This window comes from Triticum urartu, unplaced genomic scaffold, assembly GCF_003073215.2.
Source record: "Triticum urartu cultivar G1812 unplaced genomic scaffold, Tu2.1 TuUngrouped_contig_5976, whole genome shotgun sequence".
NCBI lineage: Eukaryota > Viridiplantae > Streptophyta > Magnoliopsida > Poales > Poaceae > Triticum > Triticum urartu.
Window position 1 is genome coordinate 17,710 of NW_024116696.1, and position 13,119 is coordinate 30,828.

Below are 13,119 nucleotides of genomic sequence, written 5' to 3' on the forward strand. Positions count from 1 at the left end.
TCATAATACCAAAAAGCTGCCACCTTGATGAAGGTGGGGGGGTGATGTAGCACTCAACTTGCCCAAATTTAAAAATGGTACCTATTTGCTAATTTTAAATGACCACATGGTTTTTAAATAACATAATGACCTTCAACTTTATCAAGCCGATCCAGACATGTTACCCAACCCAAGACCCAAATGCAATGAACCAGCCAATGCCCAAGGCCGAAGCAACCACCTTAATGCGCTGATATGACTTTGGGCACATCACTCCACCAAGAATTAACGGTCAAGATTCGAGATGACATCTGAAACAACAAGTATATAACTTTCTTCCACCGGACAAAGTTGCAGGAAAATGTTGACGGAGCAACGTCATCAACGCCGCGTCACTGATGTGCACGTTGTTCAGCTTTCAGCTACCGGCGATTTCCCGGAAAGAAAGACCGAAAGAGAGTCAAGCAAGAGACCAAGCGAATCTCTGAAGTGGATACCACCAATTAGTACCAGGTAGCCATCGACCACCTGCTTATGGTCTGGTCTGAAAGCCAGAAATAAAATGCGCTGTCATAAAGAAAATCGCAAAAGTCCAATATCGCCACGACTGGACAGACATTCTTGATTCTTCGCAAGCAAGCACGTGGGCAAGAAGAGGCCACGAACCTTCCTCGAGCTTCCAAAGTTCAAAGTCCAAGCCGAAAATTATTGCAAATCGTACGCGCGTCCAACGAGACCAAAGAATTCAGAGCTTCACCTACACGAGTACACATACAACTTTTACTCATCCTACATACCACCACTGTACAGTTCAATACAATGCCAAAAAAAAACTGCCTGTATCGACACCATCCGTAAGATGCATGCATTCTCAACAAATCTGTAGCGCGAGAGGTCGATCGACATCAACGGGTCGAACTGTATCAGCGGCCTTCGTCGATGACGGAGCTCAGGAACGGCGAGGAGGTTTGGGACGTCGACGAGTGGGGCCTTGGCGCCGAGCTCGATTGCCCACTGACGTCGGTGCTCATGTAGGTGGTGTTGCCGCCCTTGATCTGCCATTCCGTGATGTAGCTCGGCTTGGTCACCACGTCGGGCGCCTCGACGTCGCCCGTCAGCATCGCCACCACCCTCGACATGGGGGGGCGCTGGTGGGGCGAGCCCTGGGTGCAGAGCAGCGCCACCTTGATGGCCCGGAGCACCTCATCGCTGTCGAACTCCTCCAGCCTCGGGTCCACCACGTCCAGCGGGTGGTTGTCCTCGTACAGCTCCCACACCTGAAAACATTCAGGTGATGTTTTATTCAACGAAATCAGTTTTTCCTGTTTTCGTAACTTGTTGCAGGAGACCACTAGCGCACAGAGGGCATCAGTGAGCTTACCCATTCGAAAATATAAACCTTGTTCTCGTCCTTTGTACTGTAGTTTGGTCTTCCAGCTAAAGTCTCCAATACCACGACCCCGAATGCAAACACGTCGATCTTCTCTGTCATATGGCCTCTCATGGCATACTCAGGTGCAAGATAACCACTTCAAGAAGCAGACAGCAAACGCCATCAGCATACATATGAAAATACTACGTAGACATAGGGTCGGAAAGGTGGAAATGCACTTACAATGTACCAGCAACTTTCGTGCTCACATGTGTCTTCTGGTCATCATAAAGTTTAGCCAGCCCGAAATCCGAGATCTTAGGATTGAGATTAGCATCAAGTAAGATATTGCTGGCCTTGATGTCCCTGTGCACAACACGGATGCTAGATTCTTCATGAAGGTAGGACAGACCTCTTGCAACGCCTAAGCATATCTCAAAACGCGTTGGCCAGTCTAGGCTTGACTTCCCTTTGCCTGCAAATGTAGGTTTAAGTTTTTAGTTCTTTATACTAAGCGCGAATCTGCAGATATGTAGCTCCATCAATCAAAAGAAGTTGTACCAAACAGAGCATGGTCCAGGCTTCCATTCTCCAGGTACTCATAAACCAGCAGTGGCTTATTGCCCTCAAGGCAGCAACCATACAACTTCACGAGATTACGGTGTTGCACTCGAGATATAGTTTCTATTTCAGTTGCAAATTCCCTTTTTCCCTGATGAGATTTTTCAGACAGCTGCTTCACTGCCACAAACCTACCATCAGTTAACTTTCCCTGCAAAAAGGCGACATTTTTCACCAATAAAAGTTTCAGGTGTCGCATTGCCAAACATAAATTGCTCCAGATACGCTGAAATAAACACCCTCTCTTCATTTTCGAAAGTTATTGACAAGTACTCCCTCTGTAAACTAATATAAGAGTGTTTAGATCACTACTTTAGTATTCTAAACACTCTTATATTAGTTTACGGAGGGAGTATGTGAAGAAATAGAGATACAAAAAATAATCTGTAGAGGCAGATCTGTCTTCTAATGTTTACGTGTACTACTAGCTTATCTAAAGTTATTTCCAGAACGATAACTTTACAGAAAATCCAAGACTGAAATGTATGGGATGAACCAACCTTATAAACCGACCCATATCCTCCTTGACCAAGAAGGTTATCAGGACTGAAATTATCAGTAGCTGACCTCAGCTCACCATAACTGAGGACATTAGGTCTTCCCACAATACTGTACAGCTCTGCAAGACATCACAAAAGATACAATAAGCTTACTTCGACTACTCCTTTGCTCAGTTAGAATGCAATGTGGTCCTAGTATATCTCATACCTTCTTGCTCCAATGATAGTTTTCTCTTTTTCTGCCTCCAAACAAAGATCGCGGCAAATGCTACCAATCCTAAAACTGCTAGACCAACTATAACTCCGACAATCACGCCTGTTTTACTACCATTCTTCTTTGCCGCAGCATTACGCACTGTAGGGGTGAAATCTGATAAAAAGTTCACTTGTTAGAAACATGTGATGTCAACAAGTCAGTATATTTCAAGTGAAGTTAAATGAAAGGTCCGACTATGTGCAAACTGGTTGGTGTATTACATCTTAAATGTCAGGTGATACATGTATTAGGTATTTCACTTCTCTAAAAATTTCTTACTGAAATTTAACTCCAGACCTATCATCCCTGAGTAGTTTGTTTAGTATATTTGATTTACTAGTTCTCTTGTGAATGTCTAACAAATGTAATAGGTAATACAGTAGTGGCAATAGACTAATTGATATTTCTACGAAGCCTCTCATTTATTTCGATGAACAATATCCAAATGTTTTAGTTTGAGCAAAGCCTGACTAGATGCGTTTCCACATTCCATGGTACTGAAAGTATAATAATTAGAACTTCTATAGCAGTTACGAGTACATCAAGGACTAAATGAAATATGTACAGATCAACCCTCATTTTCATATTGACGCTCTAGTATTTCCCTTTGCTATTATTTCAAGCTGCACAGGGTTACATTCAGCATAACTTAGTATGTATTTCTGCCAAGTTAATCTGGAGAATATATGGTAGTCAGTATTAAAACCATTATTTCAAGTCAAGGAAAGTACTTGGTGTTGCACTCAAAGCTGAGATCGCAGGCCCGTAGTAGCCTTGAGTAGGAATGCAGCAAGTGCCCTTGCCAGCCCAGAAGAGATGAATCTCAAGAAAGTTCTTCGTGACAGGAACAATGTACTGCTTCCTAACAGCAGTGTAAGATTTCCCGCCTGCCGTCTTCCTTATGTCAAAGTTCTGTTCTTTACGCACACCCTATACCAACAAAATCAAGAATAAAATAATATTGGGCAGGTTATAAGCTAATAGTATTGGTTATCACTTATAAGGGGGACAGGAACCTACCTGAACATATATATCGAAAACCCTTCTCCCTGTGCTCTTCCAAGACTGACCGTCTGGGAAGTCAAACTCTGCAAATTGTAGTGTAACTGTATAATTTCCATTTTCAAGTCCAATACCAAAGTATCTTAAGGATGACGGTGACATCCTTGCATTCCGGAACAGTTCTGTATCGAGTGTATTCAGAAACTGGCGTGAACTGTAGATTATATAACTGCCATTTTGTGCATCCATGAACCTTCCAACATTGCTAACACCCCATGTTTGTGCTCCTGTAACATAAAATGACGCAGGTCCAAGACTTGCATCATCAGATTCGTAGAAAGAATTATCTGAGCCTGATACGGGTCGCCTACTACCAGAGTCCACAGCAAATGAAGAAGCTGCAGGAAGATTAAATTATTTAATACCGGTACTAGTTTAGTAAAGCTGCAGTAGCAGGCTTATAGTTCTTCAAGTAGGCATGTGCTTAAATTTTCAAAAGGCAGTAGTCTCACAGTGTGGCAAACCAAGAAAACATGGTGTATTACGCTGAAGGCACCCCCACCCCGTAGGTAAGACACTGCAAATGTAACAGAGTGACACTTTGAACCCAAAATAAAAGCCAAAAGAATCTACTAATTATACTTAAGATGTTGAGGACATATTGAATATGGCCGAACCTGTTGCTGGAACTATCAGCCACGAAATTATTTGTCACCAGATTCCTAAGTAGAAGGAAATTAGACAAAAAATCAGAATGCATTGTTCGTACTTCATAGCATATTAGGGCTTCTTTGCAATAGTTTAAATAAGAAAAGTTAATTTATGCATAAATTTTGAGCTAGTCTGTAGGACTAATGTCTCCTTCCACACACAGTAGGAGCCATAGGCATCTTAAACAATTTTATAAATACTTGTAAGATAAATGCACCAAAACAGTCTATCAGATTTATCAAATATGATTCTAGCATATTTCATCTGTACACTATAAACCTAGCAAGTAAGCTCAGGTTCCTAACCTAGACCAAACGTGCCCTTAATTGGGCTATATTTAGTTGAGAAAAAAAGGAAAGTTTCAGAATTTGGAACTTACAATTGTGAATCTTTAGCCCAAGAAGGAACAGTTCCTGAGAGCTGGTTGTAAGAAAAATCTCTGTACAAAGTAAAAATATGAAAGAACCATTAGAGATTAAATAAACACCTTCCTTCATTTATTGTGTAAATAAAATTAACCACGTTACGTACAAATTTTTAAGCGAAGATCCTATTGAGCTTGGGAGATTTCCTGAAAGGCTATTATTCCCAAGAAATCTAGTCACAACAAAATTTACAAACATTAGCTACAAGAATGATGAAAGCCTTCATTTCATAGAAATATGCTTGCAAGTCAAGATAGTCCATACAAGAAGTTTAGTAACTTCAGATTCAACAAGGTTTGTGGTACTTGGCCTGTGATATTGTTGAAACTCAAATCCCTGTAACAAAAAAAAAGCGAAAAGGAAGGATGTCATCAGCCAATATATAATGGCCTTGCACGAAAGGAATTTGGCTCTAGTTTATTGTGGAAATAAAATGCTTACAGTAAGTTTAAACTCGTCAACTTTGAAAAGTCAATCGATGAAAGCTTATCAGATATCCTACAGTTCCTCAAAACTCTGCAAAAAAAAACATGTTGCATGTTTTAGACGTGACGAACCTGACGAGTTACATCAAATTGGGACTCTAATCTGAGACATTAAGTGAATAACAAGTTATGCATACAAGGTGCTCAAAGATGTCATGTTATTGACGAATGCCAGTGAAGAAGAACTCCCATTTAATATATCACCGATTCGTCTGCACCATAGAAGTAGATTATTAACTGTCCCTGCTGCAACCTTGACATTTAAGAATGACATTTAGCTCTTATCACCGGCAGTAGGCACTTACAAGCTTGTCAATTGGGCAAGATTGGAAAGAGTAGCTGGAATCGGACCTTCGAAAGAATTGCCTTGAAACCTCCTACAATGTCATAGTTCTAGTTAGTCACTTCAAGCACCCTTTGTTGACGGATGTAGCAACCTAGTAGTGAAAGAAAGGACATCTCTATTCTTTGGAAAACAAAAGAATGTGAACATATTTATCTAGAAGTACAACTTACTCCCTCTGTTCCGAATTACTCGTCGCAGAAATGAATGTATCTAGATGTATTTTAGTTCTAGATACATCCATTTCTGCGACGAGTAATTTGGAACGGAGGGAGTACTTCTGAAGAAACGACAGAGTATTCAAAGTGATTCAATGCTTACTCATCACCTTATCGGAAACTAGCACTCATCTAAGCTTTAACTTTTGAAATGACTCTCCCACTTCCACACCAATTTATGTTTTTCAAAGCTAAAGCTTGGCTTGTAGCCTTGTAGGTAATGGAAGCAAACCGCACAAATATTCTCTGAAAACTTTCCCGAAGAAACAAATATTCTTTGGAATTGTGTAAATAACGTATTCATAGTACTTGCTGTGTTTATATTTTTAGAGAAATGCTATAACTGAGATCACTGGCAATCTCACAGCTCTGTTAAACTCCAGCTCCCAATATAATCTGGTATCTGGCCAGTAAAATCATTATCTGATGCCCACCTAAACAAAGAGCAGAAAAGTACAATAAGATATGATAGTGTGAAACGCCTATAATGTCAACAACGCATCAAATATAGGCATACAATATTTTCATTTTCGTAAGCCTGGAAAGTGACGCTGGTAGTGGGCCGCTAAGGCCAGCACTGTCGATGTACCTGTAAGTGATAAATACAAAAACAGCACAAATTAGACATTGAGATGACACTAGTCCAAGCAAAAAAAAAAATCGCTTGGCAGAAGGAAAATGGAGTGCCAGAATTCAGTAAATACGTACATTTGTTCAAGTTTGACCAGGTTTCCCAACTCCAAAGGTAGTGAGCCATTGAATTTGTTTGAGCCAATGCCCCTAAAAGTACACCAAGAATTTCAGATTAGACATGCGAACTTGACAACTACTATAATCTATATTATAAGAAGCATGAAATTTATCATCATAGTTACCCTTCAGCCCGAGTTTAACGCATTGATAAATAGATAAATTACTGAAGGTATATTTCTTACAGTGATACAAGATTCGTAAGGTTCCCGAGCTCCTTTGGTAGAGGTCCAGATAACGCATTGATGCCCATACTCCTAATATGTTCAATAGAGGAAGTGTTAGATTTAATGACAAAAAATAAATCTATTTATTTGCTGCAATCATTTTTTGAGTTCCGAATCTCACAAGTACTGCATCTGAGCCAGCTTCCCAATGAACGATGGTATAGGCCCTGTTAAGTAATTTTGTGCTAAATTCCTGAAACAGCATCAAACAGATACAAGAAATAATTGAATTTAGTGTGAAATTGGCATATTATACAGAATGTCTTTTTCACGTTAGTACAGCAGAGCACAAGAAATCACTGCCACTATAAGTATATAATCAATATTGTGGGCGGTTCCCTCAATGCTATCCGGGATGCTAAAAATATACTCCAGAAGATAATGGTAACCATTAGCTGAAATTATGTAGCAATCATCTACGAGCACTTTTAAAACAAATATGAGGGCAATGGAAGAAAAAAAAATCTAGAATGTGTAAACTTGGGCAAAAGTTGGGTGGCAGAGTTAACTGGCAAACAGCCAACTCTGCCGGCGCCTCGAACATAGTGCTTTGTCCTCGAGACCAATTCACGTTTGAAAGTTGAGAGGACATACAAATTGGTGAGGCTGGTGAGGTTCCACAGCTCTTCTGGTATCGGGCCGACCGCGTCCAAGGCGTATATTTTCCTGCATTGACAATGACAAGCATCCCATGAGCTACTGGCGGCGTAGGCATTTCATCGAGCAGCTGGGGTGGGGGGGAGCGCGGCGGGCGCTTACAGCCTGGTGATGCGGCAGAGGGAGGCGTTGCCGGTGGAGCAGAGGCACTTGATGGCCGGGTTGAAGTTGGGGTCGTTGTCGATGTCGGTGTCGTCGGTGGCGGCGCCGGTGCAGAGGTTGCCGCTGATGTTCCATGAGGACGACGCCTTCTGGCCGAGCTTGGCGAACACCGCGTTCAGCGCCGCCGCTGCGAGAGCAAAACCATGTCATCATCAGTCATCAATCAAATCAAAAAGAGAAAAAGGGCAATCCACGTCGCCGCTCAGCCGTCCGATGGGATCCAACGGCCTAGAACGAGCAGCGGCGGCTGGCCGTAACCAGCTACTAGACGAAACCGGACATGGTTTCTGACTTTTCTGCGTCGGACGAGCCAAAGTCAAACGCCGAGATTTCTGTCAGACACAGCCATCGAGGTGCGGCGATTGACTTTTTTGACCGCGACACCCGAACGAACGAACAAACTAGTCTCTCGTGACGGCGAGATCTTGCGCCCATTCATGCTCGCGAAGGTGGCGGGAAATTGGCGAATCACGCAGCGTTCCGCGGCCGGATTTGCTCAGCGGCGGCAGTTGATCATCAAAATTCAAAACAGAGGCGATGATCGATGGTTCCGACGACAGCAAAAGGACAAGGACGAAGAAAATCAGAAGATGAAGCAAGAAAGTGGCTGGATGATTCGAGCAAGATGCGATCGGAGGTCATGATCGAAGAGCGGCGTGAGCCTTGGGGTCGAGGAGAGGACGGAAGAAGGCGTGCTTACCGTCGCCCGCATGGGTCCTCGGGGTCCGCTGAGCATGGGCGGCCGCCGCGAGGAGCAGCAGCGCGAGCGCCGCGCCATGGAGGAGCTTCATCTCCCTCCCTCGCTCGCTCTAGGTCTCTAGCTTAGCTCAGCCTAGCTCGACGACGACGACGGGCCTCTTTGTTTGTGACTTGTGAAGGATGGGAGCCCGGACAAAGAAGATAGATAAAACCTCACCCGGAAAGGGACGTGTGTGCGTGCGTGCGTTGGTGCCCCTGGACCTGGACGTATGTATGTACGTACAGACGACGGTGATGGGTACATGTTGCCTGCCATTGCCAGGCACAGCCAATCAGTACAAGGTTGGTACTAACAGCAAGCAGCAACTTGATCATCTCGCTCGTTCCCAATTGCCAAGTGGGACGCTATTTCTTATCAAGCTTTGGTTGAAGGCCCACTTGGTCAATTAGAGAATTGGTATGCAGACATGCAGTGCCTCGATTCGATGAACACGTGTGGCTCCGGTTAGCAAAAGGGGTACTATAATCTGAGACGTCGGGTTGGAGTTGGATGGCTGCTCCGCGCCCCTACCCCAGCCGCAGCCGCCACCCTCGCATGCGATGCGATGCGACGCGCGATCGATATGGCGATCCACATGCGACGTATTAATAAAGAAATATAAGAGTGTTTAGATCATTATTTTAGTAATCTAAACGTTCTTATATTTCTTTACGGAGGGAGTACGCGAGGAAGCTGCCGAGCTGGACGGAGGCGGAGCGGGCAGCTTTGACACTTCGCCGCGCGCGGGAAAAGGTCTTATCTTTCTTCTTTATACTATTTTTCCTTTGGACTTAGTATTATCCATGTTTGATTTCCCGCCTGTGTGTTGTGTCGTGCGTGTCTGTACTGTCTTGGAAGGGTTTTTTCCTTTCCAAGACGGAGAAAAGATGGAGCTTGGTTGACTGCTTTTGGCGTGGCGTGCTTAATCGATGATTTGGACAGGTGCATGCACGTACGTATGGAGGATGTAAGCACAGGGCGATCAGCTGCTCATCTTTCTTCGGGAACGATGGGATCGTACACGTTTGATTATCTATTTATCGTTTGATGAAAGATCCAGCAACCTGCTGGCCTTTTGATTGGTCAAAAAGCAGGAAAACAACGAGGTGGGTTTAGACATGAAGCACCAAAACCTTCAAATATTCAGGAACGGGTGGAGTGGGATCCAGAGAAAAAAGAAAAGAAAGAGAAAAGGCTAGACCGGCTATTTTGGTCCGGCCACTAGAAAGTGCTAATTCTCTCCACCCGGTCTCCATAGCTCGATGTTTCTTGCCACTGCATCCACCGTATCCTTTGATGCAGAAACCTTTTCTCTTGAAGGTGTTGTTGTTGCGTTCTTGCCAGATCTCCAAGCAAGTTAGTGGCTCCCTTCCTTTTGCCTGCTTTCCGTTCTCTCGATGCTGTCTTTCACGATCATTGAGGTAAATTGTTGTCTCCATTCCTCGTGCGGGGTTAGAGAGATGCAATGCAACCTTTTCATTGTGAAATTTTGCTCCACACCTCCTTTGTTAAAGAGTGGCTCCAAAATAAGTGCTGGGAGGTCTGCAGGTTTCGAAGGCAGAGCTGGCAAAAGTAGTTGTTCTCCCATCCTCTCCGCTAAAGCCAGTCGTTGCACCACATCCGATTTTGTAATAGTAACGAGGCGAACATCTTGATCTTCTTGGGAGCCCATGTCTTCCATATGATCTGGTCAAAATCAGTGTGCTTAAAAAGCCCTAAAATTGCAGGTTATACGCCGATCTCGTCAAGTACTATACCGATCTCTCAAAATTTAACCGATGGTGTCCTGAACTTCCTCATTTCTGACAATGTCTTCCTCTTGGATCTTCCGACGCATGACGATGAAATCGTGCACCAGGTTTTGCATGCTGACATTGGCGAGATCCTAGATCTAGGTGTCCTCCGCGAACGCCTCTGTTTTACCGCCATGTTCTTCCTTCCCCAGTGCTTGTATACACTATTAGGGAAAAGCCTAGCAGCAGCGCGGGTTTTAGGACTATCAGTAGCGCGGGCAGGAGCGCTACTGGTACGGCGTTACAGCTAAAGGTTAGCAGTAGCGTTGGTTAACCCACGCTACTGCTACACCGACTTAGTAGTTGCGCTTTCTCGATTCGGCGCTACTGGTAATTACTAGTAGCGCTACTCCTAGCCCGCGCTACTACTATTATTTTATATTTTTTTTTTATTTCATGTTGTATTCATACACCTCTATACAAGTTTTCATACAGCAGCAATTTAAAGATTGTTTTTACATCATAATGAGTTTTTACATCATTATTTCTGTGATTCTTTCACGCAATGATATAATAAACAGGGCCGGCCCTGGGGGGCAGGGGGCGGCCGCCCCGGGCCCCCAAAATCCAGGGACCCCTCCCCAGACGCGCAGGTAGCCCATGGGCCCTTGCCCAGAGAGGTAGGCGAGGGGCGCAGCAACGCTTCAATCACGCAGAGGCAACCTTCGTTCCTGAAAAAGAGGCGAAAATTTCTTTGATCGGGCAAAAGCTGCCTTCCTCCGATCCCTAATTGCCGAGTTTGCTGATTCCTGTCCCCCAAACGAGTAGTACTAACTTTTTCTTTCCAAACTCTTCAGATGGCTTACTCAAAGCGAGGCGATATTTATTCGAGTCCTGGATCGCTGGACGCTGGACGTGCACATCCTCGAGCGCCCGCCGCCGGAGTCAGACGCCAATCCAATGGCTTCGCCGTCAAGCGCCAATCTCTGATGATCGATGCCGATCCGATCTATTTCAGGTGCTCCGCATTGCAGTTACATATTCCCCACACTCGTATATTGCTAATGAAGTAATTTACTTTAGCATACAGATTGCGTACTTTGCATTGTTCATTCATCACTTTTTTTTAAAGAGAGCGGCCTCTTCGTTTTCGTTTAACTAAAATCACAATGTTCTTACAGTACCTTCACCACATCTATATTGCTTTTGGAACTATACATGTTCATTAGGGCATATACAACATGGGCGCTAGTAGCGAGCGCCAATGTCGATTTCCTTTCGGTTATGCCTCGTTTCTGTTTGATCCAAGGGTTTCCCTTTGCGTTGATGCCTCGTTTCTGTTTGATCCAAGGGTTTCCCTTTGCGTTGATCCAAGGGTTTCCCTTTGCGTTGATGCATGAAGTTGTTGGACGGAGCAGACGCTAGCATAGTTGCTCATCCATTTTTTCACTCGTATTGCCTGTAAATTGATTTTACCGCTCGAGCAACATACTGTAACGAGAGGATCATGTTCAGGCAATGCGGTAGATCGCGTTGTGCGACGGGGCATACGAGCGAATGTGAGCGCTTTATAAATCTTGTATTTATTATTATTGCTATAATGTTTATATTAAGGGCCCAAATTTTATTTCGCCCCGGGCCCCCAAAATCTCAGGACCGGCTCATTAATAAATATCATCATCATCATCATCGTCATCATATCATTAATAACTTATCATCATAATACATCATTGTCATATAACACCTCCTCATGATCATCGTTTTCATCGATGAGACATCACATGTAACGCCCTCGATGCGGCTATATCTTCTACGTGTCGAAGCACAACTTAAAGGCATAACCACACTGAAAGCAATGTCGCAAGTAAGGTAATCTTCACAACAACCCATGTAAATATATAAAAGGGAAAAGAATACATAGTTGGCTTACACTCGCCACGTCACACAAATATATGAATAACATTACAATCATCTAATACAATCATGGTCCGACTACGGTATCAAAATAAAGATCAACCCACACATGCGACAAAGTCCCGATCGCCCCAACTGGGCACCACTACTGATCATCTGGTGCGCCATTTTCCGGTTCAAGAGGTAATACTTCATCAAGGTCTACTTTCCTCCCACTTACTTCTTTCGAGAGAAACTCTTTCTCTAGAAAGGACCCATTCTTGGCAACAAAGATCTTGCCTTCGGATCTGAGGTAGAAGGTATACCCAATAGTTTCTTTAGGGTATCCTATGAAGACGCATTTTTCCGATTTGGGTTCGAGCTTTTCAGGTTGAAGTTTCTTGACATAAGCATCGCATCCCCAAACTTTTAGAAACGACAACTTAGGTTTCTTCCCAAACCATAATTCATACGATGTCGTCTCAACGGATTTCGACGGAGCCCTATTTAAAGTGAATGCGGCAGTCTCTAAAGCATAGCCCCAAAAAGATAGCGGTAAATCGGCAAGAGACATCATAGATCGCACCATATCTAATAGAGTGCGATTACGACGTTCGGACACACCATTACGCTGAGGTGTTCCAGGCGGCGTGAGTTGTGAAACTATTCCACATTTTCTTAAGTGTGCACCAAATTCGTGACTCAAGTATTCTCCTCCACGATCTGATCGCAAAAACTTGATTTTCCTGTCACGTTGATTCTCAACCTCACTCTGAAATTCCTTGAACTTTTCAAAGGTCTCAGACTTGTGTTTCATTAAATAGACATACCCATATCTACTCAAGTCATCAGTGAGGGTGAGAACATAACGATAACCACCGCGAGCCTCAACACTCATTGGACCGCACACATCAGTATGTATGATTTCCAATAAGTTGGTTGCTCGCTCCATTGTTCCTGAGAACGGAGTCTTGGTCATTTTACCCATGAGGCATGGTTCGCACGTGTCAAATGATTCGTAATCAAGAGACTCAAAAAGTCCATCT

The 13,119-nt window shown here is 43.7% G+C and overlaps 1 protein-coding gene across 1 annotated transcript; it reads right to left on the bottom strand.

Moving 5' to 3' along the window:
* Positions 1 to 664: 664 nt before the first annotated feature.
* On the bottom strand, positions 665 to 8,615 carry LOC125529960 (probable LRR receptor-like serine/threonine-protein kinase At1g56130). Its single transcript, XM_048694380.1, has 24 exons — positions 8,409 to 8,615; positions 7,649 to 7,835; positions 7,484 to 7,555; positions 7,011 to 7,082; positions 6,848 to 6,919; positions 6,621 to 6,692; positions 6,430 to 6,501; positions 6,278 to 6,346; positions 5,657 to 5,728; positions 5,489 to 5,563; positions 5,308 to 5,382; positions 5,131 to 5,202; positions 4,973 to 5,038; positions 4,821 to 4,880; positions 4,408 to 4,452; positions 4,243 to 4,307; positions 3,749 to 4,128; positions 3,460 to 3,658; positions 2,681 to 2,842; positions 2,473 to 2,591; positions 1,913 to 2,123; positions 1,595 to 1,826; positions 1,361 to 1,508; positions 665 to 1,256 (listed from the first exon to the last, which is right to left on the bottom strand). The coding sequence occupies exons 1-24, from the start codon at positions 8,497 to 8,499 to the stop codon at positions 903 to 905; spliced, it is 3,042 nt and encodes a 1,013-aa protein (XP_048550337.1). The 5' UTR covers positions 8,500 to 8,615; the 3' UTR covers positions 665 to 902.
* Between the last annotated feature and the right edge of the window lie 4,504 nt (positions 8,616 to 13,119).

Coding starts and splice junctions, on each gene's coding strand:
- LOC125529960 (XM_048694380.1), bottom strand. CDS start 8,499: ATGAAGCTCCTCCATGGCGCGGCGCTCGCGCTGCTGCTCCTCGCGGCG. Junction 6,920..7,010: donor CTGGCTCAGATGCAGTACTT/GTGAGATTCGGA, acceptor TGAACATATTAG/GAGTATGGGCATCAATGCGT. Junction 4,308..4,407: donor GCTGATAGTTCCAGCAACAG/GTTCGGCCATAT, acceptor TTACATTTGCAG/TGTCTTACCTACGGGGTGGG.